The sequence below is a fragment of the Schistocerca piceifrons genome, chromosome 6, assembly GCF_021461385.2.
Source record: "Schistocerca piceifrons isolate TAMUIC-IGC-003096 chromosome 6, iqSchPice1.1, whole genome shotgun sequence".
Taxonomy (NCBI): domain Eukaryota; kingdom Metazoa; phylum Arthropoda; class Insecta; order Orthoptera; family Acrididae; genus Schistocerca; species Schistocerca piceifrons.
The window spans coordinates 529,821,401-529,848,014 of NC_060143.1; the positions used below are offsets into that span (position 1 = coordinate 529,821,401).

At 44.5% G+C, this 26,614-nt stretch overlaps 1 protein-coding gene across 1 annotated transcript in view; it reads left to right on the forward strand.

Annotated features, from left to right (window-relative positions):
• Window positions 1–26,614, forward strand: part of LOC124802915 — a 647,078-nt gene that overhangs the window by 273,025 nt on the left and 347,439 nt on the right. Inside the window, exon 2 of the mRNA XM_047263984.1 lies at window positions 4,959–5,079. Within this exon, the coding sequence (XP_047119940.1) occupies window positions 4,959–5,079 (121 nt within the window). The remainder of the gene's footprint in view (window positions 1–4,958; window positions 5,080–26,614) is intronic.

A 26,614-nucleotide genomic window follows, 5' to 3' on the forward strand; every position in this document is an offset into this window, starting at 1 on the left:
CAAATGTGTGTGAAATCATATGGGACTTAACTTCTAAGGTCATCAGTCCCTAAGTTTACACGCTACTTAACCTAAATTTCCTGAGGACAAACACACACACCCATGCCCGAGGGAGGACTCGAACCTCCGCCGGGACCAGCCGCACAGTCCATGACTGCAGCGCCCGAGACTGCTCGGCTAATCACGCGCGGCGCGTTTCTGGTCAAGGAAAGTCTACTAGTACCAAACATAGGCCTTAATTATAAGAACAAATTTGTGAGAATGTATGTATGGACCACAGCGTTGTATGACAGTGGGACATGAACTGTGAGAAAACCGGAACAGGAAAGAATCGAAGCCCTTGAGATGTGGTACTACAGAAGAACGTTGAAAATTATGTGGACTGATAAGGTAAGGCATGTGAAGGTTCTCCGGAGAATCGGCGAGGAAAGGAATATATGGAAGGAACTGACAGGGAGAAGGGAGAGGATGGTAGGACATCTGTTAAGACAACAGGGAATAACTTCCATGGTACTAGAGGGAGCTGTAGAGGGAAAAAACTGTAGAGGAAGACAGAGATTGGAATACTTCCAGCAAATAATAGAGGACGTAGGTTGCAAGTGCTACTCTGAGCTGGAAAGTATCTCGTTAAAATTTGCCCCGCTTTCTCTGAGGATGGCAATACCAGCAGCGAATCTACTCATCGATATCTTTTGTCCTAGAATTTCAATCCCACTGCTGAACCTTTCATTTCCGTCATTGCATGTACGATGTACCGTTTGAACAGCAGGAGCTAAGGACTAATTCAAGAAATTTCTTGTTTGCCGTCCACTCGGTCTTGTGCGTATTGTATACCAGCCCTCATCTCTATAGCCAGGTATTTTTCTCAGAATTTGGGGCATTTTTCATTGGCTTATGCGTTTACTAGCTCGAGAAATCGTATGAATGTGTCGTGACTTTTCTTATGCCTGTATTACGCTGGTTGTCGCACTACGGCACCCGACTGCCGAAGTCGTGTTGTTGATATGGGTGTCAATCGCTCGGCGCGTTGCTTTGCCTGCAGGTGAAACACAGAGCAACAATTGGACCCTGTAGTTCCCTGGGATCGGCGGGCAGGCTGCTGCATGTGCGCGACGCGGTTGGAATCAATTTCCGGCAAATTAGGAGGCGGCTCCTCCGTAGCGAGACAGAGCAGGTGACGCTGGAGCCCCGCGCCCTCTATTAACCCCGTCGGCCTCTTCCTTCCTTGTGTCCAGGCCCGGCCGGACCCGGCCCCTCTGCGCACGTGTGGAGACCTCACCAGGCGCCGACACGAAGTTCGCAGGTTTATCTCGGTTCCTAAAGGCTGCGTCGATCAAATTACACCGGTAGGGTCCCAAACTCAGCAAGTACACTACTGGACATTAAAATTGCTACACCAAGAAGAAATGCAAATGATAAACGGGTGTTCATTGGAAAAATATATTATACTAGAATTGAGTGCATAGATCCTGAGAAATCAGTACCCAGAACAACCACCTCTGGCCATAATAACGGCCTTGATACGTCTGGGCATTGAGTCAAGCAGAGCTTGGATGGCGTGTACAGGTACAGCTGCCCATGCAGCTTCAACACGATACCACAGTTCATCAACTGTGGTGACTGGCGTATTGTGACGAGCCAGTTGCTCGGCCACCATTGACCAGACGTTTGCAATTGGTGAGAGATCTGGAGAATGTGCTGGCCAGGGCAGCAGTCGAACATTTTCTGTATCTAGAAAGGCCCGTACAGGACCTGCAACAAGCGGTCGTGCATTATCCTGCTGAAATGTAGGGTTTCGCAAGGATCGAATGAAGGGTAGAGCCACGGGTCGTAACACATCTGAAATGTAACTTCCACTGTTCAAAGTGCCGTCAATGCGAACAAGCGGTGACCGAGACGTGTAACCAATGGCACCCCATACCATCACGCCGGGTGATACGCCAGTATGGCGATGACGAAAACACGCTTCCAATGTGCGTTCACGGCGATGTCGCCAAACTTGGATGCGACCATCATGATGATGTAAACAGAACCTGGATTCATCCGAAAAAATGACGTTTTGCCATCCGTGCATCCAGGTTCGTCGTCGAGTACACCATCGCAGGCGCTCCTGTCTGTGATGCAGCGTCAAGGGTAACCGCAGCCATGGTCTCCGAGCTGATAGTCCATGTTGCTGCAAACGTCGTCGAACTGTTCGTGCAGATGGTTGTTGTCTTGCAAACGTCCTCATCTGTTGACTCAGGCATCGAGATGTGGCTGGACGGTCTGTTACAGCCACGCAGATAAGATGCCTATCATCTCGACTGCTAGTGATACGAGGCCCTAGGGATCCAGCACGGCGTTCCGTGTTACCCTCCTGAACCCATCGATTCCATATTGTGCTAACAGTCATTGGATCTCGACGAACGCGAGCGGCAATGTCGCGATACGATAAACCGCAATCGCGATAGGCTCCAATCCGACCTTTATCAAAGTCGGAAATGTGATGGTACGCCTTTCTCTTCCTTATACGAGGCATCACAACAACGTTTCACCAGGCAACGCCGGTCAACTGCTGTTTGTGTATGAGAAATCGGTTGGAAACTTTCGTCATGTCAGCACGTTGTAGGTGTCGCTACCGGCGTCAACCTCGTGTGAATGCTGTGAAAAGCTAATAGTTTGCATATCATAGCATCGCCTTCCTGTCGGTTAAATTTCGCGTTTGTAGCACGTCATCTTCGTGATGTAGCAATTTTAATGGCCAGTAGTGTAGGTATTGTGGTGACAAAAGCCATATCTCAAAATGTCGTGCCGGACCTCATTTTACCCGGTTAAGTGCACCAACTCGACTTGGCATGGTCTCAAGAAGTCGCTAGAAGTCCCATGCAGAAATATTGAGACATGCTGCTTCTACAGCCGTCCGCAATCCGAAAGCATTACCAGTGTAGAGTCTTGGGCGCGAACCGGCCTCTCGATTAAGTCGCATAAATGGCCGATGGGATTCACGTCGGGCGGTCTGGGTGGCCAAACCATTCGCTGGAACAGTCCAGATTGTTCTTCAAACCAATCGCAAACAGTTGTGGCCAGGTGACACAGCGCACTGTCATCCGCAAAAATTCCATGTTTGCTTGCTGGAAGTGATCTCCAAGTAGCCGAACATAGCCATTTCCAGTCAATAATCGCTTCATTTGGACCAGAGGACCCAGTCCATTCCATGTAAACAAAACCCACACCATTATGGAGCCACCACCAGCTTGCACATTGCCTTGTTGACAACTTGGGTCCATGATTTCGAGGGGTCTGCGCCACTCTCGAGCCCTGCCACCAGCTCTTACCAACTGAAATCCTAACCTGACCTGGCCGCGATTTTCCAGTCGCCTAGAGTCCAACCTATATGGTGACGAGCCCAGGCGCTGCAGGCGATGTCGTGCTGTTAGCAAAGGCACTCGCGTCGATCATCTGCTGCCATAGCACATTAACGCCACATTTCGCCTCACTGTCCTAGAGGATAGGTTCGTCGTAGGTCTCACATTGATTTCTGCCGTTATTTCTCGCAGTTCTGCTTGTCTGTTAGCACTGACAGCTCTACGCAAACGCCGCTGCTCTCGGTTGTTAAGTGAAGGCGGTCGGCCACTGCGTTGTCCGCAGTGAGAGGTTACGTATCAAATTTGGCAGTCCCGGCGCTGTGAGGCTCGGAATATTGAATTCACTAACGATTTTCGAAATGGAATGTCCCATGTGTCTAGAGCTCCAACTACCATTCTGCATTCAAAGTTTGTTAACTCCCATAGTGAGTCCACAGTCACGTCGGGAACCTTTTCACATGAATCACTTAAGTACGAATGACAACTCAGCGAATGCCCTGCCCTTTTATAACTAGTGTAAGCGTTACTACCGCCATATGTATATGTGCATATCGCTATTCTGTGACTTTTGTCACCTGCTGTGCAATGACTCGGCCCAGTTTGGCATGGATAGCACTAAGTAGACTGCAGACGACGTAACTTGAGGGTGAAAATAGCTTTAGCATGTTGTGTCACTATCAACTAACATAGCTCGATGAACCTTGGACCATACACAGAAATAGCTGCTACAGTACAGAAAGTAACTGAAAGATCACGGTCGCCCGGGGTAGCCGCTCGGTCCGGGACATCTTGCCACGGTTCGCGCGGCTCCCTCCGTCGGAGGTTCGAGTCCTCCCTCGGGCATGGGTGTGTGATTTGTCCTTGGCGTAAGTTAGTTAAGTTAGAGTAAGAAGTGTGTATGGCTAGGGACCGATGACCTTCTCAGTTTGGTCCCATAAGACCTTATCACAAATTTCAAATTTCAATTTAACTTAGCCTCCATCTCTCAACGTTGCGAGGAGGCGCCAGAAACAGCAAGTAGTTCGAATTCCAAGTCAAACTGTCGGACCCATTTCCTCTAATGGATAACTGCGTACGTTAGGGACACGCAAGTCACCGAAGTGGCATCCATTAGAAAGACTTCAGCCAGGCTATTGACCTACACGAAATTATTAATATTCTTCTTATTATTATTTTCTCGGGGACCTGTAAGTACACAGGCTGCTGGACGTGAATTTCTTTACCTCCAGAAGAGATTTTAAGTTTAAATTACCGTCCACCTGTTCAATTCAGTGACGCACGGCATTGAATATACAGCAGCAATAAGAGACTATATGAGAAAAGAATGCCCTTATGAAATTACTGAACATTTACTCCGCTTTCGTTGATTCTAGTACTTGTGTTACTTACAAGACCCCCTAGTTCCCCCGGAACAAACATCTAGGAAATATTGGTGGACCAAACATGGAACCTTGTGGACCCAATAATAACTCCGCTCTCCATCCATCCTATCTGTCACCGATTAGTTGATTTTTTAGTACAGATTCCGCATGTATTTGCTGAACTTTGAGTTTCATAGACTGTGTTGCCCTAGTAAGCAAACAGCTGAGAGCGGCCATCTTGGTGTTGTTGCAGGAGCCGATGTCGCCGCACAGCCAGCAGAAGTGGTCGCTCATGGGATCGCGGGCGGCCGTCGACGCCTTCCGGCACTCGCGGCTCAAGCTCACCGGCACCGGCTCCAGGACCTCTGCCGAGAGTAAGTACTCTCCACACTCACTCCAAAAAACAGCCAACTCTGCCCTTGCAACATCCATTTTTTTAAAGTTGAATTTCACTCCAAACATTTGCTAATGTTATGTACGTTATTTTTAGATTACCACTGTGTGCAGTTCAGTCAATGCAGTTTAAATTTTATCATTTACTCACTTTCCCATTGAGGACGGAGAAATCAACGTCATTAATTAATTTACTGTCTAATAGCGAGTAGGGGCATCACACAGCAATAAACTGTATAATAAACTATGTGATCAAAAGTATTCCGACACCTGACTGAAAATGACTTACAAGTTCGTAGCGCCCTCCATCGGTAACGCTGGAATTCAAAATGGTGTTGGCCCACCCTTGTCTTGATGACAGCTTCCACTCTCGCAGGCATACGTTCAATCAGATGCTGGAACATTTCTTGGGGAATGGCAGCCCGTTCTTCACGGAGTGCTGCACCGAGGTGAGGTATCGATGTCGGTTGGTGAGGCCTGGCACGAAGTGGGCGTTCTAAAACATCCCAAAGGTGTTCTATAGGATTCAGGCCAGGATCTGTGCAGGTCAGTCTATTACAGGGATGTTACTGTCGAGTAACCACTCCGCCACAGGCCGTGTATTATGAACAGGTGCTATCTTGTTGAAAGATGCAATCGCCATCCCCCAATTGCTCTTCAACAGCTTCCCAAAGCAAGAAGGTGCTTAAAACATCAACGTGGACCTGTGCTGTGATAGTGCCACGCAAAACAGCAAGAGGTGCAAGCCCCCTCCATGAAAAACACGACCACACCATAATACCACCCTCTCCGAATTTTACTCTTGGCGCTACACAAGCTGGCAAATGACGTTCGCCGGGCATTCGCCATAGCCACACCGTGCCATCGGATCGCCACATTTTGTACCGTGATTCGTCACTCCATACAACGTTTTTCCACTGCTCAATCATCCAATGTTTACGCTCCTTACACCAGGCTAGGCGTCGTTTGGAATTTACCGGCGTAATGTGTGGCTTACGAGCAGCCGCTCGACCATGAAATCCAAGTTTTCTCACCTCCTGCCTAACTGTCATAGTACTTTCAGTGGATCCTGAGACAGTTTGGAATTCCTGTGTGATAATCTGGGTAGACGTCTACCTATTACACATTACAACCCTCTTCAACTGTCGGCGGTCTCTGTCAGTCAGCAGACGAGGTCGGCCTGTACACTTTTGTGCTGTACGTGCCCCATCACGTTTCCACTTCACTATCACATCGGAAACAATGGACCTAGGAAAGGTTTAGGAGTGTGGAAACCTCGCGTGCAGACGTATGACACAAGTAAAACCCAATCACTTGGCCGGCCGGCTCATGGATGTGTGTGGTGTCCTTAGGTTAGCTAGGTTTAAATAGTTCTATGTTCTAGGGGACTGATGACCTCAGAAGTTAAGTCCCATAGAGCCCAGAGCCATTTTGAACCCAGTCACTTGACTACGATCGAAGTCCGTGAGTTCCGCGGAGCGCCCCACTCTGCTCTCTAGCGATGTCTAATGACTACTGAGATCGGTGATATGGAGTACCTGGCAGTAGGTGACAGCACAATGCACCTAATATGAAGAACGCATGTTTTTGGGGGGTGTCCGGATACTTTTGATCACATATTGTAAGTACTTCAAACATGCGAGTCTTACTGTGACATAGAATTGTCATCAAAATATCTGGTTCTTAACATAAAACTCACAACACACTAGATAGTTGTTATAGAACAGTATCGAGATTAAGATCCATTATCTCATGATTTACGTGTTTCTGCTTCGGTACTTATTCATTAAAAAGTGTTTTTGGGCTTATTAGTTCATCTGCAGATAACGCGTGACTAGCATCCTCGCAGTTGCTACTGTTAAAGAAAAGCAAACCTAGAAAGCTGCAGATATTAACTGCTTGTCGTATTCACAGAACAGGCAGGTAAACTTCAAACCATGTGTCTGACATGTTACAACTAACTTTCTTAAACTCTTAGAGGCGTTTACTTACTGCAATTTGGTAAGTATGTAAATGCAAGATGTTTAGAGTGCATATAAACAATATTTCACTAGGGAAACATGAGCTAAAATGTTCAGTACACGAAGCGCATGAGCTCTGAAATTCGTCACAAACGATATATGGGTAAAAATTTTGATCCCAATTGGTGCACAGGTAATAGTTTGGTAACAGAGAATGATGGTAATCTAATGGGTATAAAAGTAGCACAATAATGAATAGATACAGTACTAAAATTCTCAGAATCTAAGAAAATTAAATTGTAGAATGAAGAACGCCAGGTAATATAAATACCAGAATTAATAAACTGCTGCTGCGCCTTCGTATTTGATTTATACAATTTCGTTTTCGATGTGTTGGTTCTACATTAATTTCTACAGTAACTGAGACATGATTTTCAGTCATTCTTTCATACTTCCTGTATCAAATTCTCCAGTTGTGTTGTTTATATTTTGCAGAGGCAAACAGTACAGTGACATATACTGTAGCACAGTGTAAAACTACTCATGACACTCTTTTGGTGTCGCTGAGAATGTAAATTGTAGATTGATACCCGTAGACCCTTACACTGTCTTTCGGTCACCCACAGTCTGCGTAATTGTGTGTTACGTGTATCTCTCTTGTTTTGTATCCATAAATGCTTTGTGTTAAATTTAGAGCTCATGTGATATTTTTCTCATTGAAAACTAGTATCTATTTGTCTCTCAGACAGGAACTGTTATTTACATTTAAAAACGAAAAGCAAAGAAATGTGGATGTTCTATATTATATTACAGAAGTACTGAGTTGTTCTGTCACAACAGAAGAATTAATTAACGTATTATTTAAATCCAATCTTCTTCATATCTACGTGTTTGTACCACACTTTTCTTAAGAGACGCAACTCATTATTGACCAGATTCCTTGTCAAATATTTGACGCACAGCATTAATTAAGGAATCTCAATATTACATTTCCAGACAATGCTATGATTAAAGACCGTTGACAGATAAAAACTTTAGCTCACGAGATTTGGTTTTGTTTGATTCTAGTCCGTTGTCGTACTTTGATTAACAAAGCGAAAATCGGTGTGAAATTTGTTGTAAATAAATAACCACTACAACAAAACACGAGTGTTTGTTATCAAAACAGAAACAGGGTTTAGTATTTGTCGTTAGGATAATGTGAATACTCAGATGCAGATGAAAGAAGCAGCCACCTTGCTATCAGACAACTGTCGTGTAATTAAACAAATGGCAACATATAATAAGCATTGCCAGAAAAGCAATAGAACTTCAGTGCTTCCCCATTGCGTCACTTCGTTGCCTGAAACACAAAATAGAAACAAAAAGGAGAAGAGGAAGAGAAAGAGATAAAAACACACGAGAGTTGCCCCAGTGATTTGAGAAACAATTGGAATCGCTAAAACTGGAGAAAACTCGATGGCCCGATGGAATCCCTATCAGATTCTATATCGAATTTGTGGCTGAGTTAGCACCTCTTTACAATAATCTACCATAGATCTCTCTAGTAAAATTCGTGCCCAATACAATGGAAGGTATCACAAGTCTCGCCTCTGCACTAAAAGGGTAGCATAAGCGATCCACAAATTACTCTACAATGTCCTAGAAATCTATTTGTTGTAGAATCACAGAACATATTCTGAGCTCAAACGTAATGAGATGTCTTGAATAGAATGACCTTCTCGATGCCAGCCAGCATGGATTCCGGAAACATCGAACGTGTGTAACTCACTTTGCACTTTCTCACCTGACATGCTGAAAGTCGTGGATCGTGTCACGTACAGGCAGTACTCCACGATTTCCGGAAAATATTTGTTTCAGTACCACACCATCGCTTCAAGCTGTACTCCAATAAAACCGTTGTGACCACCGACTGGATGTAATCCAAACAGGAAGGAAGTCAGCAAGAGGCGTCTAAACGAACGTTTAGTACACGACCTTAGCATAGCTGTTAGCTATGTACATGCTAAGCTCTTGTATTAAAATGGGCGTTAAGAAATCTATCCGGTCTATGTGACTCACTTCATGTGCATTGATGATTGCTATACTGTAACTGAAATCTAGATCTGCTATAAAATACAGATTAAATTTGTTGACTTCCTTCTTGTTTTAACACCAAGCTTATTGTCAAAAGTACGCTCGTATGCGCGGGAGGGGGTATCATGCGAAGCTTATGACTGGAATGACGATTTCGTGGTAGGGGGGACGTAGCATCTCATGTTGCATGGACTGTCATCGACAGATGTACAAATAAATTCGGGCGTGCTGAAGTGAAGTGTGTTGGGATCCTCGCTATTTGTATCTATTAATGACCTAGCAGACAATATTAAGAGTAACCTCAGACTTTTCGCACAAACATTCAGTCGCATTTTGATAAGATCTCAAAGTGGTGAAAAGATGGGCAACTTGCTTTAAATGTTCAGAAATGTAAAATTATGCACCTCTCGAAGCGAAAAGACATAGTATCCCACGACTCCAGTATCAACGAGTCATAACTGGAATATGTCGACTGATACAGATACTTGGGTGTAAAAAAGTTTACATGGATATCAAATGGAATGACCACATAGGTTCAGTCGGGAGATGCTGAAGAAACTGATCTGGCAGACACTTGAAGATTGACGCAAACTATCCCGAGAATGCCTACTTGCGAAGTTTCAAACGCCAGGTTTAAGTGATGAGCCTAAGAATATACTGCAACCCCTACGTATTGCAAAGACAAGATTAGACTGTCCACAGCACACGCACAGGCGTTTAAGAAATCATTCTTCCTGTGCTCATCAGTGAATGAACAGGAGGAAACAGTAATGACTGGCACAATGGAAAGTATCCTCTGCCATACACTTCACAGTGATTTGCACATATAGATGCAGATGGAGATGTAAGTAGCGGCAAAGAATGAGACAGACTGGGGTGGGGTGTGGGGAGGAAAAGAAGAGGAGAGAGAGATTAATTGCATTTGATAGATCAGTCGTGTATTTGTCATGAAGTTTGGCAAAACAAACTTCCGAAAGTTGTTGAGGAAGTACAAGGCGTTTTCGTTGTCGTGAGAAGCACTTTAATTTTAAAGTGCATATTTAGTATGCATCTAAGCAGAACTTCTGTCAACCGTATAGATGAATAATACTGAAATCTGAAATGACAGCTACCAGATTGCTGGTAGGAATAGCTTGTGCGTCCGACTAGCCGTGAGTAGTTGAAGGAAGCCCCAAGAGATGTCGCGATGTGTCCGACTGCTAGCCAGTTGGCAGCGATTGAAGGTGTGAACGCTGTCCAATGCACTTTGTGTAGCCGTAACTGCTCGCTGACAGATGGACTCACATGTCCCTCTTTCTGTTCCATAACATTCTTTTAAATGTATGTCCAATCAAGGAACCATAATCTAATAGTGTCACACCCCATACTATAAGTTCTATAAAACACGGTACTCCAGTGGTTCCTTATTCTTTCATGTTCCGCCTTATGCAGTACACTTTCGACATGCGTTCATCTAATTACAGTACCTGCATGGTTGAAAAGTGTTTTACAGAACGCTTACACACATCTCCACCCTATACGTCATGTATACCCTCCCCAAATCCTTTTCTCCCCGAGCAGGACTTCAGCTTTAAAGCGGAAGATCGCCAACATTTCTATATTGTTTTTTAAATACATATCTTCGTTCTCATCTTTAAGCCTTTCAGCTTTCCGTTTAACCACAAAGACAGTCAACAGTTCAAATGTTTTATGTAACTGCCAACAAATTTCTCTCTTCTTTCTAGACTTTATAAGTCATCTGTAAACTTTTAGTCTTTTAATCACATTTGCATTTGTTCCATAATTACTAATATTTTGAAAAGCTTTTTACTGAAGAGGGGCTGATGGTACTGCTGAGAGCCCACCTTCCGCCCATATGCGCTGAGAGGAATGATGTCCATTGCTAAACGACGAGACAAAACAGCAATAGAGATAAAACGATCAGAAACGTGTAGACGATTTACTTCACACACGAGAACAATATAAACACATTGTCCCCGTTGTATTGCCAAATGACTAGCAATAAATAGACACGTCTCCGAATCGAAGTCAGCACTTGTACCAAGGTTGTCTAAAAGAGCCACATCTGTACGGGAATGTTTAAAAACGCGATATAGAACAATGTAGGTCTAAACTGAGAAAAAAATATACTCGCCAATCAAACACTTTTGAAACCCTGGATCTCACCCAGGACATTAGTAACCACCAGGAATCGCCGGGATAATCTCGGACTATAGCAAGCCTATCTATTGGGTACTAACAGCCAAGTTGTTTATGTCAGACTAGCAAGACATGAGGAACTTGTGCAGGATAACCTTTCTTATGTGGTGTGGCGGAATGTTATAGGAACACGTTCTTTGTACACAGAGGCAATTACAGCTGAGTGGTATACAGGTAACCTAGATTACGAGAAGGAGTCCTACGCATTGCGGAAAGCGAATAACAGTGAACTAAGATCGGGGTATTAGGATTAGCAGAGACTGATTGGAAAGGTACTGGACACTTCAAAACAACTAACAGCAATACAATTTATTTTTCTGGTAGATAACTCCATCAATGGTGTTACCTTGTTAGTTTACCAAGTATGGAATGCCGGAGTGATTGAGTACAAGACTGTCAGTGACCGAATAATACTAGTGAAATTCAACACTAGAGCTTGCAAGCTAAATGTAATACAGGCACACGCACCAGTTTCGACAACTAATGATGAAGAGCTAGAAAAATTTTATGAGTCTCTTTCCAGTTGCCTACATTCATTACCTAAAAAGGAAGTTACCACAGTGCAAGTAGATTTTAATTCCAGGGTAGGGAAGTGGGACTCATTAAATGAAGTACTGGGCAGTCATGCATTAGACAACTGAAATGGTCGTGACTGATTCGGCTCTATCAGGAAAATAAGTTTGTTATAACTAATACCTATCAAAAATGGTTCAAATGGCTCTGAGCGCTATGGGACTTAACATCTGAAGTCATCAGTCCCCTAGAACTTAGAACTACTTAAACCTAACTAACCTAAGGACATCACACACATCCATGCCCGAGGCAGGATTCGAACCTGCGACGTAGCGGTCACGCGGTTCCGGACTGAAGCTCCTAGAACCGCTCGGTCACAGCGGCCGGCTGACATTTGGTATTACGGCCGGCTAATACCTATCCATGAACACTTTGCACGTGGACAACACCAGGTGGAACATACCATAATTAGAAAGACTATTCAATGATTGGCTTAAGATGGAGATTCTCAGTTAAAAAACATTAAGACTCTTTCTGGTGCCGACTGTGGTTCTGACCATCAGCTTCTGTGTCTTGAACTGAGAATACAACTGTAAAAATGTAAAGAGATACCTTCAAAAGGAAGAAGGTTAGAGCAAAAATCTGAAATTGAAATTTTTAAGAATTGAGTTCAAGTAACACCAGTCAGATAACAAAATGTGGCTGTGGCATGTTTCTGAGCGAAGGTAGAGCCTGAAGATTCGACAGGTAGTGCTTTATTTTATCGTAGAGGTATTCCTGTTACTGATACAGAAGTTCTCGATTCTGGCCGCGTGTTTGATTGTGTTTTTGAACTTATGCTATTCTGCTTTATGCATCATCTGGCACGGTCTCCGGTGGCGCGCTCAAAATTTTACGGCGGAGTTCCCTTCATTATTTGCATAAGAATCCTCGGAAGCCCGCCCGGTTGGCCGTGCGGTCTAATGCACGGCTTTCCGGGCGTGAAGGAGCGCCTGGTCCCCGGCACGAATCCGCCCAGCGGATTTGTGTCGAGGTCCGGTGACCCAGCCAGTCTGAGGATAGTTTTTAGGCGGTTTTCCATCTGCCTCGGCGAATGCGGGCTGGTTCCCCCTATTCTGCCTCGGTTACACTATCTCGGCGATTGCTGCGCAAACAAATTCTGCACGTACGCGTACACCACCATTACTCTACCACGCAAACATAGGGGTTACAATCGTCTGGCGTGAGACGTTCCGTGGGGGGTCCACCGGGGGCCGAACCGCATAATAACCCTGGGTTCGGTGTGGAGCGGCGGAGGGGTAAAGTGGACTGCGGTAGTCGTCGTGGGGTTGTGGACCACTGCGGCTGCGGCGGGGACGGAGCCTCTACGTCGTTTTTAGGCCCCCGGTTAACATACAATACAATACAATCCTCGGAACCTTTTGCTGGGTGGTGACTTCAACTGCGTCTTGCGTCTCGTTGATCAGTGCCCACATTTTAATTATAGTCGTCATCTCCATGAACTGGTTCGTACGATGCGTTTGAGGGCTGTTTGGGAGCACAAATTTTCGATTTTGGCGAAATTCACGTTTTTACTGCGACGTCTAGTAGCAAACTTGACATGTTTTACTTATACATTGTTTTGTGTTATCAGATTCTTACAGCCGACGTCATTCCTGCGCATTTCACTGATCACTGTGCTGGTGCAGCAACTAACAAGCTCGCTCGACAACCCTTGAAATATTGTCGTGCTCAACGGATGCTCAACGATCTCCATCTGACGAGTCCTTTGCTGCCGTGATTGGTTCAAATGGCTCTGAGCACTATGGGACTTAACATCTGAGGTCATCAGTCCCCTAGAACGTAGAACTACTTAAACCTAACTAACCTAAGGACGTCACACACATCCATGCCCGAGGCAGCATTCGAACCTGCGACCGTATCGGTCGCGCGGTTCCAGACTGAAGCGCCTAGAACCGCACGGCCACACAGGCCGGCTGCCGTGATTGGTGCTGAGTGGGAGTTTTGCCTCCTGTAGGTAAAGTGTTACTTATCCTTATTGGGATGATGATTTGAGTATGCAAATCCACGAATCAGAAAAACGCTGTGGGTATGGAACAACATTTGTGAAGTCATTGCACGTTTTTTTCTACCGAGGATGTGCTTTTTCACAAGCTACTGACTTTACTTCTCCTCAGCTCCTCATTTAATAACTTAATAAACCACTGTTTCACAATGCTCTAGCAATTTTTTCTGCACAACATCTTGGAGAGGTGAAACATTGTAAATTTTGGTGTGTTTTGACAAAAGAAGCAAATTTTGACACGGCAACCAGAGAAATTCGTAGGGCTTACTCAAAATTCGCCACTCATGACACTTCTCTGAAAGAAACTGTTAACAAACCAGGCGAAAATAAATCGCTGCATTTTCGGCGGAGCTCTTTTTAGATTCTAACGAAAGCAGAGGTGAAAGTAGATCTATTTGAATGGCCTCCATGCAAGTGTGGGCATGGAGGGGCCCCACTTAATATTAACAAAAACGCTGTCATGTGCTGCAAGGGCGAGGGACTTTTGGAACAGGTATGAGCTTCAGTACACCGTTCTAGGGCAATTATATGCACGAGCTACGGCGAGCAGCTCTCGAGAGGTAGAGGTTGTCGTTTTCACGACAGGTCTAAACTGGCAGTGGGTGACTACAGGGTGTTACAAAAAGGTACGGCCAAACTTTCAGGAAACATTCCTCACACACAAATAAAGAAAAGATGTTATGTGGACTTGTGTCCGGAAACACTTAATTTCCATGTTAGAGCTCAATTTACATCGTCAGTATGTACTGTACTTCCTCGATTCACCGCCACGATTTCATACGGGATACTCTACCTCTGCTGCTAGAACATGTGCCTTTACAAGTAAGACACGACATGTGGTTCATGCACGATGGGGCTCCTGCACATTTCAGTCGAAGTGTTCGTACGCTTCTCAACAACAGATTCGGTGACCGATGGATTGGTAGAGGCGGACCAATTCCATGGCCTCCACGCTCTCCTGACCTCAACCCTCTTGACTTTCATTTATGGGGGCATTTGAAAGCTCTTGTCTACGCAACCCCGGTACCAAATGTAGAGACTCTTCGTGCTCGTATTGCGGACGTCTGTGATACAGCACGCCATTCTCCAGGGCTGCATCAGCGCATCAGGGATTCCATGCGCCGGAGGGTGGATGCATGTATCCTCGCTAACGGAGGACATTTTGAACATTTCCTGTAACAAAGTGTTTGAAGTCACGCTGGTACGTTCTGTTGCTGTGTGTTTCCATTCCATGATTAATGTGATTTGAAGTGAAGTAATAAAATGAGCTCTAACATGGAAAGTAAGCGTTTCCGGACTCATGTCCACAGAACATATTTTCTTTCTTTGTGTGTGAGGAATGTTTCCTGAAAGTTTGGCCGTACCTTTTTGTAACACCCTGTATATGAAATCTTGCCCCAATCTCGGGAAATTCCGGCAAGCTGCGTCTCGGCGCTGTTTACACGATGCCTATTACTCGGGAAAGCTCTCTGAGAGTAAAAAGCTCTCACGTGTGCACGTGGCGTAAAGGAGACAACTTTTGAACTTGAATCGCACCGTTTCATTATACACACTTAGGTGGATGTCATGCGAAGAGGTCAGCAGAGTGGTTCAGGGCGGCGCTGGCAGACAAAGCACTCTGGGGACACACGGTGGGCGGGCGGATGCGTCGCGTGCGAGCGGCGGGGTGAAGGACCGCGGTTCGAATTCCGCGCAGGTCACGCTAGCGCGCCGCCCGATCGCATCCGCGCGCCTCGCGTAGCCCAGACCGGCCGGCCTGTGTTACGAAACGAATCCCGCACCCTCTGCCGGGGAAAGGGGGGAGCCAGCTGCGTCCGCCAGCTGGCCACACACTGGCTCACAGCCACGCGCTGTGCGTTCGGAACGTTCCCGCGATCCCACAACCCAAAAGGGAATCCCTCTGCACTAGCGGTCGTACAGCAGTGTGGGGCCACAGCACAGAATACAGTGTAGAAAGCCCATGACTTACAGTGCGCGCAAAATGCCATGGCCGCTAGATACGTAGTCGGCTGGGGAAGCGTGAGCAGAACGGCAGTGGTGGGGGAGAGCTCAGAGCGCTGTAGGGGAAGGGACGAGAGCTGGAGGGGAAGTGCCCATCTAAAGTGAAGCCTACACTCCCATTTTTTGTAAATACACTACTGGCCATTAAAATTGCTACACCAAGAAGAAATTCAGATGATAAACGGGTATTCATTAGACAAATATACTATAACTGACATTTTCACGCAATTTGGGTGCATAGATCCTGAGAAATCAGTGCCCAGAACAACCAGCTCTGGCCGTAATAACGACCTTATTACGCCTGAGCATTGAGTCAAACAGAGCTTGGATGGTGTGTACAGGTGCAGCTGCCCATGCAGCTTCAACACGATACCACAATTCATCAAGAGTAGCGACTGCCGTATTGTCACGAGCCAGTTGCTCGGTCACCATTGACCAGACGTTTTCAATTGGTGAGAGATCTGGAGATTGTGCTGGTCAGGGCAGCAGCAGAACATTTTCTGTATTCAGAAAGGCCCGTACAGGACCTGCAACATGCGGTCGTGCATTATCCTGCTGAAATGTAGGGTTTCGCAGGGATCGAGTGAAGGGTAGAGCCACGGGTCGTAACCCATCTGAAATGTAATGTCCACTGTTCAAAGTGCCGTCAGTGCCAACGAGAGGTGACCGAGACGTGTAACCAATGGCACCCCATACTATCACGCCGGGTGATACGCCAGTATGGCGATGACGAATACACGCTTCCAATGTGCTTGCACCACGATGTCGCCGAACACGGATGTGACCATCATGATGCTGTAAGCAGAACCTGGATTCATCCGAAAAAATGACGTCTTGCCATTCCTTCACCCAGGTTAGTCGTTGAGTACACCATCGCACGCGCTCCTGTCTGTGATGCAGCGTCAAGGATAACCGCAGCCATTGTCTCCGAGCTGATAGTCCATGCTGCTGCAAACGTCGTCGAACTGTTCGTGCAGATGGTTGTTGTCTTGCAAACGTCCCCATCTGTTGACTCAGGGATCGAGATGTGGCTCCACGATCCGTTACAACCATGCGGATAAGATGTCTGTCATCTCGACTGCTTGTGATACGAGGCCGTTGGGATCCAGCACGGCGTTCCGTATTACCCTCCTGAACCCACCGATTCCATATTGTGCTAACAGTCATTGGATCTCACCCAACGCGAGCGGCAATATCGCGATACGATAAACCGCGACCGCGACAGGCTACAATCCGACCTTTATCAAAGTCGTAAATGTGATGGTACGCATTTCTCCTCCATACACGAGGCATCACAACAGCGTTTCACCAGGAAACGCCGGTCAACTGCTGTTTGTGTATGAGAAATCGGTTGGAAAGTTTCCTTATGTCAGCACGTTGTAGGTGTCGCCATCGGCGCCAACCTTGTGTTAATGCTCTGAAAAACTAATCATTTGCATCTTCTTCCTGACGGTAAATTTCGCGTCTGTAGCACGTCATCTTCGTGGTGTAGCAATTTTAATGGCCAGTAGTGTATTAAGTGGGGCCCCTCCATGCCCACACTTGCATGGAGGCCATTCAAATAGATCTACTTTCACCTCTGCTTTCGTTAGAATCTAAAAAGCACTCCGCCGAAAATGCAGCGATTTATTTTCGCCTGGTTTGTTAACAGTTTCTTTCAGAGAAGTGTCATGAGTGGCGAATTTTGAGTAAACCCTGCGCATTTCTCTGGTTGCCACGTCAAAATTTCTTTCTTTTGTCAAAGCACACCAGAGTTTAAACTGTCCCACCTCTCCAAGATGTAGTGCAGAAAAAATTGCAAGAGAATTCTGAAACAGTGGTTTATTAAGTTTATTACGTGAGGAGCTGAGGAGAAGTAAAGTCAGTAGGTTACGAAAAAGCACATTCTCGGTAGAAAAAAAAAAGTGTAATATCGTCACAAATGTTGTTCCAAAACCCACAGAATTTCTCGTTTCATTAGCTATCGATCTTTTGACAATGTTCACTGTAATGCTCTCTTTCAAATTCTGAAGGTGGCAGGGGTAAAATACAGGGAGCGAAAGGCTATTTACAATTTTTGCAGAAACCAGATGGCAGTTATAAGAGTCGAGGGGCATGAAAGGGGAGCAGTGGTTGGGGAGGAAGTGAGACAGGGTTGTAGCCTCTCCCTGATGCTATTCACTCTGTATATTGAGCAAGCAGTAAAGACAAAAGAAAAATTCGGAGTATGAATTAAAATCCATGGAGAAGAAAAAAAAAAACTTTGAGGTTCGCCGATGACATTGTAATCCTGTCAGAGACAGCAAAGGACCTGCAAGAGCAGTTGAACGGAATGGACAGTTTCTTGAAAGGAGGGTGTAAGATGAACATCAACAAAAGCAAAATGAGGATAATGGAATGTAGTCGAATTAAATCGGGTGATGCTGAGGGCATTAGATTAGGAAAAGAGAAGCTTAAAGTAGTAAATGAGTTTTGCTATTTGGGGAGCAAAATAACTGATGATGGTCGAAGGAGAGAGGATATAAAATGTAGACTGTAAAAGGCAAGGAAATCGTTTTTGAAGAAGAGAAATTTGTTAACTTCGAGTATAGATTTAAGTGCCAGGAAGTCGTTTCTGAAAGTATTTGTATCGAGTATGGAAGTGAAACGTGGACGATAAATAGTTTAGAGAAGAAGAGAACAGAAGCTTTCGAAATGTGGTGCTACAGAAGAATGCTGAAGATTAGATGGGTAGATCACATAACTAATGAGGAGGTATTGAATAGAATTGGGGAGAAGAGAAATTTGTGGCACAACTTGACTAGAAGAAGGCATCGGTTGGTAGGACACATTCTGAAGCATCAAGGTGTCACTAATTTAGTACTGGAGGGTAGCGTGGAGGGGGACCAAGAGATGAATACACTAAACAGATTCAGAAGGATGTAGGCTGCAGTAGGTACTGGGAGATGATGTAGCTTGCACAGGATAGAGTAACATGGAGAGCTGCATCAAACCAGTCTCTGGACTGAAGACCACAACACAACATAGCTATCGATGGCCCTTAAAAATTACATTATTTCACCGAGAAAACTTGTAGCTATTGGAATGACAAGTAGATAACGAAGTTTTACAAAGTAACTATACGGTAAAATACTCTCCTCTCTGTGTGCTTCATTTGCCAAAATCTCACTTCGATATCTGAAACCGTTTATGGAATATGAGGAATGTTGTGGATATTTTACTTCGGCTTTATCGCTGGCGTGGCGCGATCGCTAATGAGTGTGCTACATCAGATAAGTTTTCTCGAGATTGGGGACAGATAGAAACCTCTACCCAACTCTGAAGAAAAATTCTGTATGTTAGCTAAATTTCGTAAGCACCAACATATTATGTAATATGCACCAAACGCAAAATAATCAGTGTACAGCTTTCCGAATTTCGCGCACTGTCTTACTTGCACGTAAATATCGCAATAACTATGACCATTAACGAAATGATGATAAATCACGAATCTGACATATAAAGCTATAAATAAAGCAATAATGAATTTTCTTTTTGCTGAATAGTTTCTGGGAAATCGTTCGAGAAAGATCGTAGGGTGTGCATCTCGATTCTGTCATCGCTGACCGGCCGAGAGGGGGAAAACATTTATCGGCCTCCCTTCCCAAACTAAGAAATGAACTCACCCAACGCTTTGGACGAAAACTGGTCACTGCGCATTGGCCACCTTATCCCGCGCGAGCTACTGTACCTTCTGCAGCAGCGGTATTTAAACTTCTGCCCGATTCGAGTGTTCGTGCAGCCCCCAAGTCTCAGACGTATTTTACAGTAATTTGCTTCTCGCGACTAACAGCAGATTCGAAACACTTCCACTAACATCAACAGCTTCTTAAGAGCGCATTTTTCCTGATGAATAACTAGAGACTGATAGTTTAAGATGTGCTTAATGTTTATCACCATTGGGAATAACAAGCAAAGTATACTTACACAGAAAGTGATAGTTTAAGATGAGATTAATGTTTATCACCATTGGGAATTCGGCCGTGAGAAGGGGACATGCTCGTGAAAATGACCAAAAATTTGAAAAAAAATTTCTTGGTCTATAGAAAAGAGCATTTCATGCCGATTTCAAAAATGTGTAGTTTATGGGCATTATCATTTTCCGTTCGTTCTAAAATTGAGGTTGAACATAATGTTTCATAGAGGCCACTCCATCCAATGCATCAGAATACATCATGCATTTCTTGTTCTTCCTTTTTTTCCGTCGTTAGTTACGGATCGTTAACAAAGGTGTATTCTAGAAGGCACTGACTCCCTGAAACAAAATACAGGTACGTCTAGAAGGCTATGATTCTAATGTAAACAAAGATCTGAGAATATATGATTTCGGAATTTCATATGCTTGTGGCTTTGTAGCTATTGTGTGTTGCTTTGTTTCTGTGTGTGTGTGTGTGTGTGTGTTTCCTGTGCTACAAATGCCGAGAGTAAACAAATTTAGCCCCAAACGAAAGTTTCGCGGCAACCAGTTCCAAACACAACCGAATAATACACATCAGTTGCTTCAAAAGTCGCCCATGGAAACTGTGTCTACAGGCAGTGCTTCTAGATGTATACTTTCGCTTTCTGAATGTAATAAAAACAACCGTAGTCGTATTGTGAGCAGCAATAACGACCGAGATGTTATTATGAACCTAAATATGCTCTCAAGACTTTTGAAGAGTGCTGTGAAATGTAAATACTGCAATTGTGAAGATGGTATTGACGTTTCTGAGAAATTTCAGCAAGGAAGGGTCTTTCAAGTCGGTTAGTGGTTGTCTGTAACTCGTGTATATGCACAGTGATACAATTACATCGCCAGTAACTGATAGTCGACATTACAGTGTAAATATTCAGCTTGCTTATGCAATGCGGTGTATTGGAAGGGGAAGGAGAGCTGCCCAGACTATTTGTGCAGTGATGGATTTGCCTCCACCTCCACTGAAGTTTGACAGATACAATAAATTAATACATAATGCTTTATGTGGTGTAAGTGAACATTCAATGAAAAGAGTAGCAGAAGAAGCAGTAGCCTTGACTGAGAATACAGACATTGTAGCAGCATTTGATGAATCTTCTCTGAATGGGGCTGTAACCGCTACAAACCGCTACATTTACTGAAACTGGTAAGGTACTAGATTATGAATGTCTAACAAAGCACTGCCAGGTTGTTGAAGTAAATTTACTGGCACCCATGTTTGTGTAAGGAACATTGATGGCCCAAGTGGAATCATGGAAACGAAAGGAGTTCTAAACATTTTTAGAAGATCAGAGGTCAGTCGTGGTATGAGGTATGTAGACTAACTTGGGGATGGAGATTGTAGAGGATACACTACTGTTGTTAATGACAGACCATATGGGGACACTGATAGAAAAGGTTGAATGTGTTGGGCATGTACAAAAAAGAATGGGAGCTCGGCTGAGAAAATTATATAAAGACTTAAGTGGAAAAAAAACTGTCGGACAGAAAACACATGGTTGGTCCAGGTCGTCTTACAAAAAGTGAAATTGACTCAATATTGTGGTCAAGCAATAAGGAGAAATGTAGGAGATTTGAAGAACATGAGACGAGCTGTTTCGGCGACATGGTTTCATAGTTTGTGCCGGCCGATGTGGCCGTGCGGTTCTAGGCGCTTCAGTCTGGAACCGCGTGACCGCTACGGTCGCAGGTTCGAATCCTGCCTCGGGCATGGATGTGTGGGATGTCCTTAGGTTGGTTAGGTTTAGGTAGTTCTAAGTTCTAAGGGACTGATGACCACAGATGTTAAGTCCCATAGTGCTCAGAGCCATTTGAACCATTTTTTTTTCACATTTTGTCAACAGATGTAACTCCAACAGTGGAAGATACGTGGTGCAAGTACTGGTTGAGCAATGCTACAGGCGTACAATATACCCACAAATATTTCTTATCACTTGCTGTAATGGAGGCAATTAGGTCTATATACAGGGATCTGGCAAATAAAAATCTACTTAGGAAATGTATGCATGGTCTCTCTCAGAATGCAAATGAAACCTTCAACAGCTGTATATGGGAGAGAATACCCAAAACTGTATTTGTTTCTGAAGACTGTTGTAATGGATACAATAATAACATTCAATGATGGTGCAATTTCAAGGATCAATGTTATGAAGAAATTGAACATCCAGACCGTAAGGAATATGGTTTCACCTCCAACTGCTATTGATAAGCGGCAGGTAACCGAACAGAGACAGCTCCAGACGCTGATACCGAGGAGTCAAGGATAAAGAAAGAGTAATGAGGATAAGAAAATAGGAGGACAATTGGAGTATGCAGCTGGAATGTTCTAAACGAGCATAGTGGCAAGTTACTAAATCTGTAAATCTTCTTTTGCGATTTACCGAAAACTTGAATTTTCATCATTCAGATACACATTTCCCCTAAATGACTGAAGTTAAACTCACAAAAATTGGTGCAGATGTTTGGAATGACCTCCCCTACCTCCCTTGCCTACTATTTCCTGAAAAATTTATAACATGATATTTGAGCTACATTTTTAAATATTTTTGTTGTGGTAAAATAAATTACTTGTCATTTTCACAGATCAGCATTAGGGAAGGAAATTGGAGGCATAAAATCCGTTTGTAGCAAATAATATGAAATGAAATGAAACCTGTTATAATACAACACAATGAGTAAAAGAAAGTGACATTAGTAAACATTTCTGATGGTGTTTCAATTTGCAATTACTGCTATTAATTAATAGAACTACTAATTTATGTAGGTCACCAATTTATACTAAGATCGGTAGGGGAAGATGTGTGGTAAAGTCGTCAGGACAGGAGAAATTGCCACAGGGTATTTTTTTCTCTTTTTTTCCATGACTAGTTATAATACACTAGTTATAATACACATCGTCAATGTTGTAAGTGAGACTGACAAAGGAAGTTTGTCATGTTATTTTTTAGTAAAAGCCTTTAAGATTTTGAGTCGATGAAAGGTAAGTCATTTATATTGTTTTTGTTACCTTTTTGGGTTTAAACAACGTCTTTTGGCCTACAAATGTGATTTCCTTCAGCTTGTTGGTGTCTTCTGCTGATCACTAATGCCAGTCGGGTAAAGTGGTCACACTACTCGTCTGGAAAAGTGGCAAAGCTGTCTACCCAAATAAGAGTTACCGTGTTTCACGGACTATATTTTTACCATTGTTATTATTATAATGCAAAGCCAGACTAAAAGCATTCTCTTTATGAAACCAAACTCACCTATGAAACCTCTGAAAATCATCAACTGAGCTTTCTTCTTCTTTTGCTTCTTCTCCTTCTTTTTCCTCTTCGTCATCATCGTTGTCATCTTCATATACACTGAAGAGCCAAAGAAACTGGCACACTTGCGTAATATCGTGTAAGGCCCCCCGCAGGCACGCAGAAGTACGAGTTGCATTCAAGTTCTAAGGCCTCCGATTTTTTTTCTCCGGACTGGAAAGAGATAGAAACATGCGCATTGTTTTAAAATGAGCCCGCGATCATTGTCAATACGTCCCAGAGATGGCAGCACCGTACGGCAGATGGAATTTTACCGCCAGCGGCGAGAATGAGAACTGTTTTAAATACTTAAAATGGCGACGTTTTCCTTACTTCAACAGCGTGCAATCATTCGTTTTCTGAATTTGCGTGGTGTGAAACCAATTGAAATTCATTGACAGTTGAAGGAGACAGGTGGTGACGGAGATATGGATGTGTCAAAAGTTCGTTCGTGGGTGCGACAGTTTAATGAAGGCAGAATATGGTGTGACAACAAACCGAAACAACCTCGGGCTCACACAAGCCGGTCTGACGACATGATCGAGAAAGTGGAGAGAACTGTTTTGGGGGATCGCCGAATGACTGTTGAACAGATCGCCTTCAGAGTTGGCATTTCTGTGGGTTCTGTGCACACAATCCTGCATGACGACCTGAAAATGCGAAAAGTGTCATCCAGGTGGGTGCCATGAATGCTGACGGACGACCACACGGCTGCCCGTGTGGCATGTTGCCAAGCAATGTTGACGCGCAACGACAGCATGAATGGGACTTTCTTTTCGTCGGTTGTGACAATGGATGAGACGTGGATGCCATTTTTCAATCCAGAAACAAAGCGCCAGTCAGCTCAATGGAAGCACACAGATTCACCACCACAAAAAAAATTTTGGGTAACCGCCAGTGCTGAAAAAATGATGGTGTCCATGTTCTGGGACAGCGAGGGCGTAATCCTTACCCATTGCGTTCCAAAGGGCGCTACGGTAACAGGTGCATCCTACGAAAATGTTTTGAAAAACAAATTTCTTCCTGCACTGCAACAAAAACGTCCGGTAAGGGCTGCGCATATGCTGTTTCACCAAGACAATGCACCCGCACATCGAGCTAACGTTACGCAACAGTTTCTTCGTGATAACAACTTTGAAGTGATTCCTCATGCTCCCTACTCACCTGACCTGGCTCCTAGTGACTTTTGGCTTTTTCCAACAATGAAAGACACTCTCCGTGGCCCCACATTCACCAGCCGTGCTGCTATTGCCTCAGCGATTTTCCAGTGGTCAAAACAGACTCCTAAAGAAGCCTTCGCCGCTGCCATGGAATCATGGCGTCAGCGTTGTGAAAAATGTGTACGTCTGCAGGGCGATTACGTCGAGAAGTAACGCCAGTTTCATCGATTTCGGGTGAGTAGTTAATTAGAAAAAAATCGGAGGCCTTAGAACTTGAATGCACCTCATACCGCAACACCACGTGGCATGGACTAGATTAACGTCTGAAGTAGTGCTGGTGGGATCTGACACCGTGAATCCTGCAGGGCTGTCCATAAATACGTAAGAGTACGACTGGGTGGAGATCTCTTCTGAACAGCACTTTGCAAAGCATCTCAGACATGCTCAGTAATATTCGTTTCTGGAGAGTTTAGTGGCTATAGGAGGAGTTTAAACACAGAAGAGTGCTCCTGGAGCCACTCTATAGCATTTCTGGACGCATGAGATGTCGCACTGTCCTGCTGGAATTGCCGAAATCCGTCGAAATGCACAATGGGCATAAATGGATGCAGGTGATGAGACAGGATTCTTACGTACGTGTCACCCGCCAGAGTCGTATCTATATGTATCAGGGGTCCCATAACACTCCAAATACACACGCCCCACATCATTATAGAGCATCCGCCAGCTTAAACAGACCTCCGCTGACATGCAGGGTCCATGGATGCGTGAGGTAGTCTCCATGGGTATGGAGACTACGTTATCGACTCGTCCGATGAGGCATGTTTCCGGTCATCAACAGTCCAATGTCTGTGTTGACGGGCCTAGGCGAGGCGTAAAGCTTTGTATCGTGCAGTCATCATTGGTACACGAGTGGATCTTCGGCTCCGAAAGCCCATATCGCCGATGTTTCGTTGAATGGTTCGCACACTGACACTTGTTGATGGCCTAGCACTGATATCTGCAGCAATTTGTGGAAAGGTTGCACTTCTGTCACGTTGAACGATTATCTTCAGTCGTCGTTGGTCCCGCTCTTGCAGGGTCTTTTTCCGGCCGCAGCAATGTCCGAGATTTAATGGTTTGCCGGATTCCTGATATTCACTGTACAGTCGTGAAATGGTCTTACGGGAATACCCCACTTCATCGATAAAATGCTTCAAATCGCTCTGAGCACTATGGGAATTAACTTCTGAGGTCATCAGTCCCCTAGAACTTAGAACTACTTAAACCTAACTAACCTACGGACATCACACACATCCATGCCCGAGGCAGGATTCGAATCTGCGACCGTAGCGGTCGCACCATTCCGGAGTGAAGCGCCTAGAACCGCTCGGCCACCGCGACCGGCACTTCATCGATACCTCGGAGACTCTGTGTCCTATCACTTGTGTGCCGACTGTATCACGGCGTCCAAAATCACTTAGATCATGATAACCTAACAATGTAGCAGCAGTTACCGACCTAAAAACTGTTCCAGACACATGTTGTCTTACATAGACGTTGCCGACTGCAGCGCCGTATTCTGCCTGTTTGCATATCTCTGTATTTGAGAACGCATGCCTATACCAGTTTCCTTATCACTTCTGTGCATAAGATGGTCTTCATTGTCATCCAGAACGTTAGTTATGCCTCACTTCTTGGTAACAATAATGTCTTTTTTCACTCTAGACCACGGCTGTTTCATCCACCGACACACTTGTTTGATTGTAAGTCGTTTTAAAGCACCCTTTGGTGTGAATTAATGTTGGGTTTCATCCATCATCCATGTATTCCATTCCTCTCTCATATACACTTTAAATGGTTTATGTATTGGGACATCAGGAGGTTGCAATTATGAAGCACGTCCGACTAGAATAACAGCAAGCTCTGTATTTCCCTGTCTCAATTTCTCCTTGATAGAATTTTTCAAATGACTGGTAAACTGATCTAGCACAAGAAGAGAACTGTTGCCCAATAAAGCACCTTTCTTCTCTCCCGCACTCTGTTAATCCATAATTTCTGAACAGCTTCGTCATGCAGGCCTTGTCATGTACGTAAACAACAACACCTGACGGTATTTCGCTTGAAAACGATCACTGGATTAAGTTTAGCACTGTCAGCAAAACATGAAAGGACAACAGTGTAAGGCATTTTTTCATGCCCACTTGTTTTTGTAGTTTCGGTTTTAGCACCTTTCTTGGCAACAGTTCTGTTACTCGGCACATCAAATGTCAGAGGAGTTTCGTCCATATTGGCTATTTGGCTT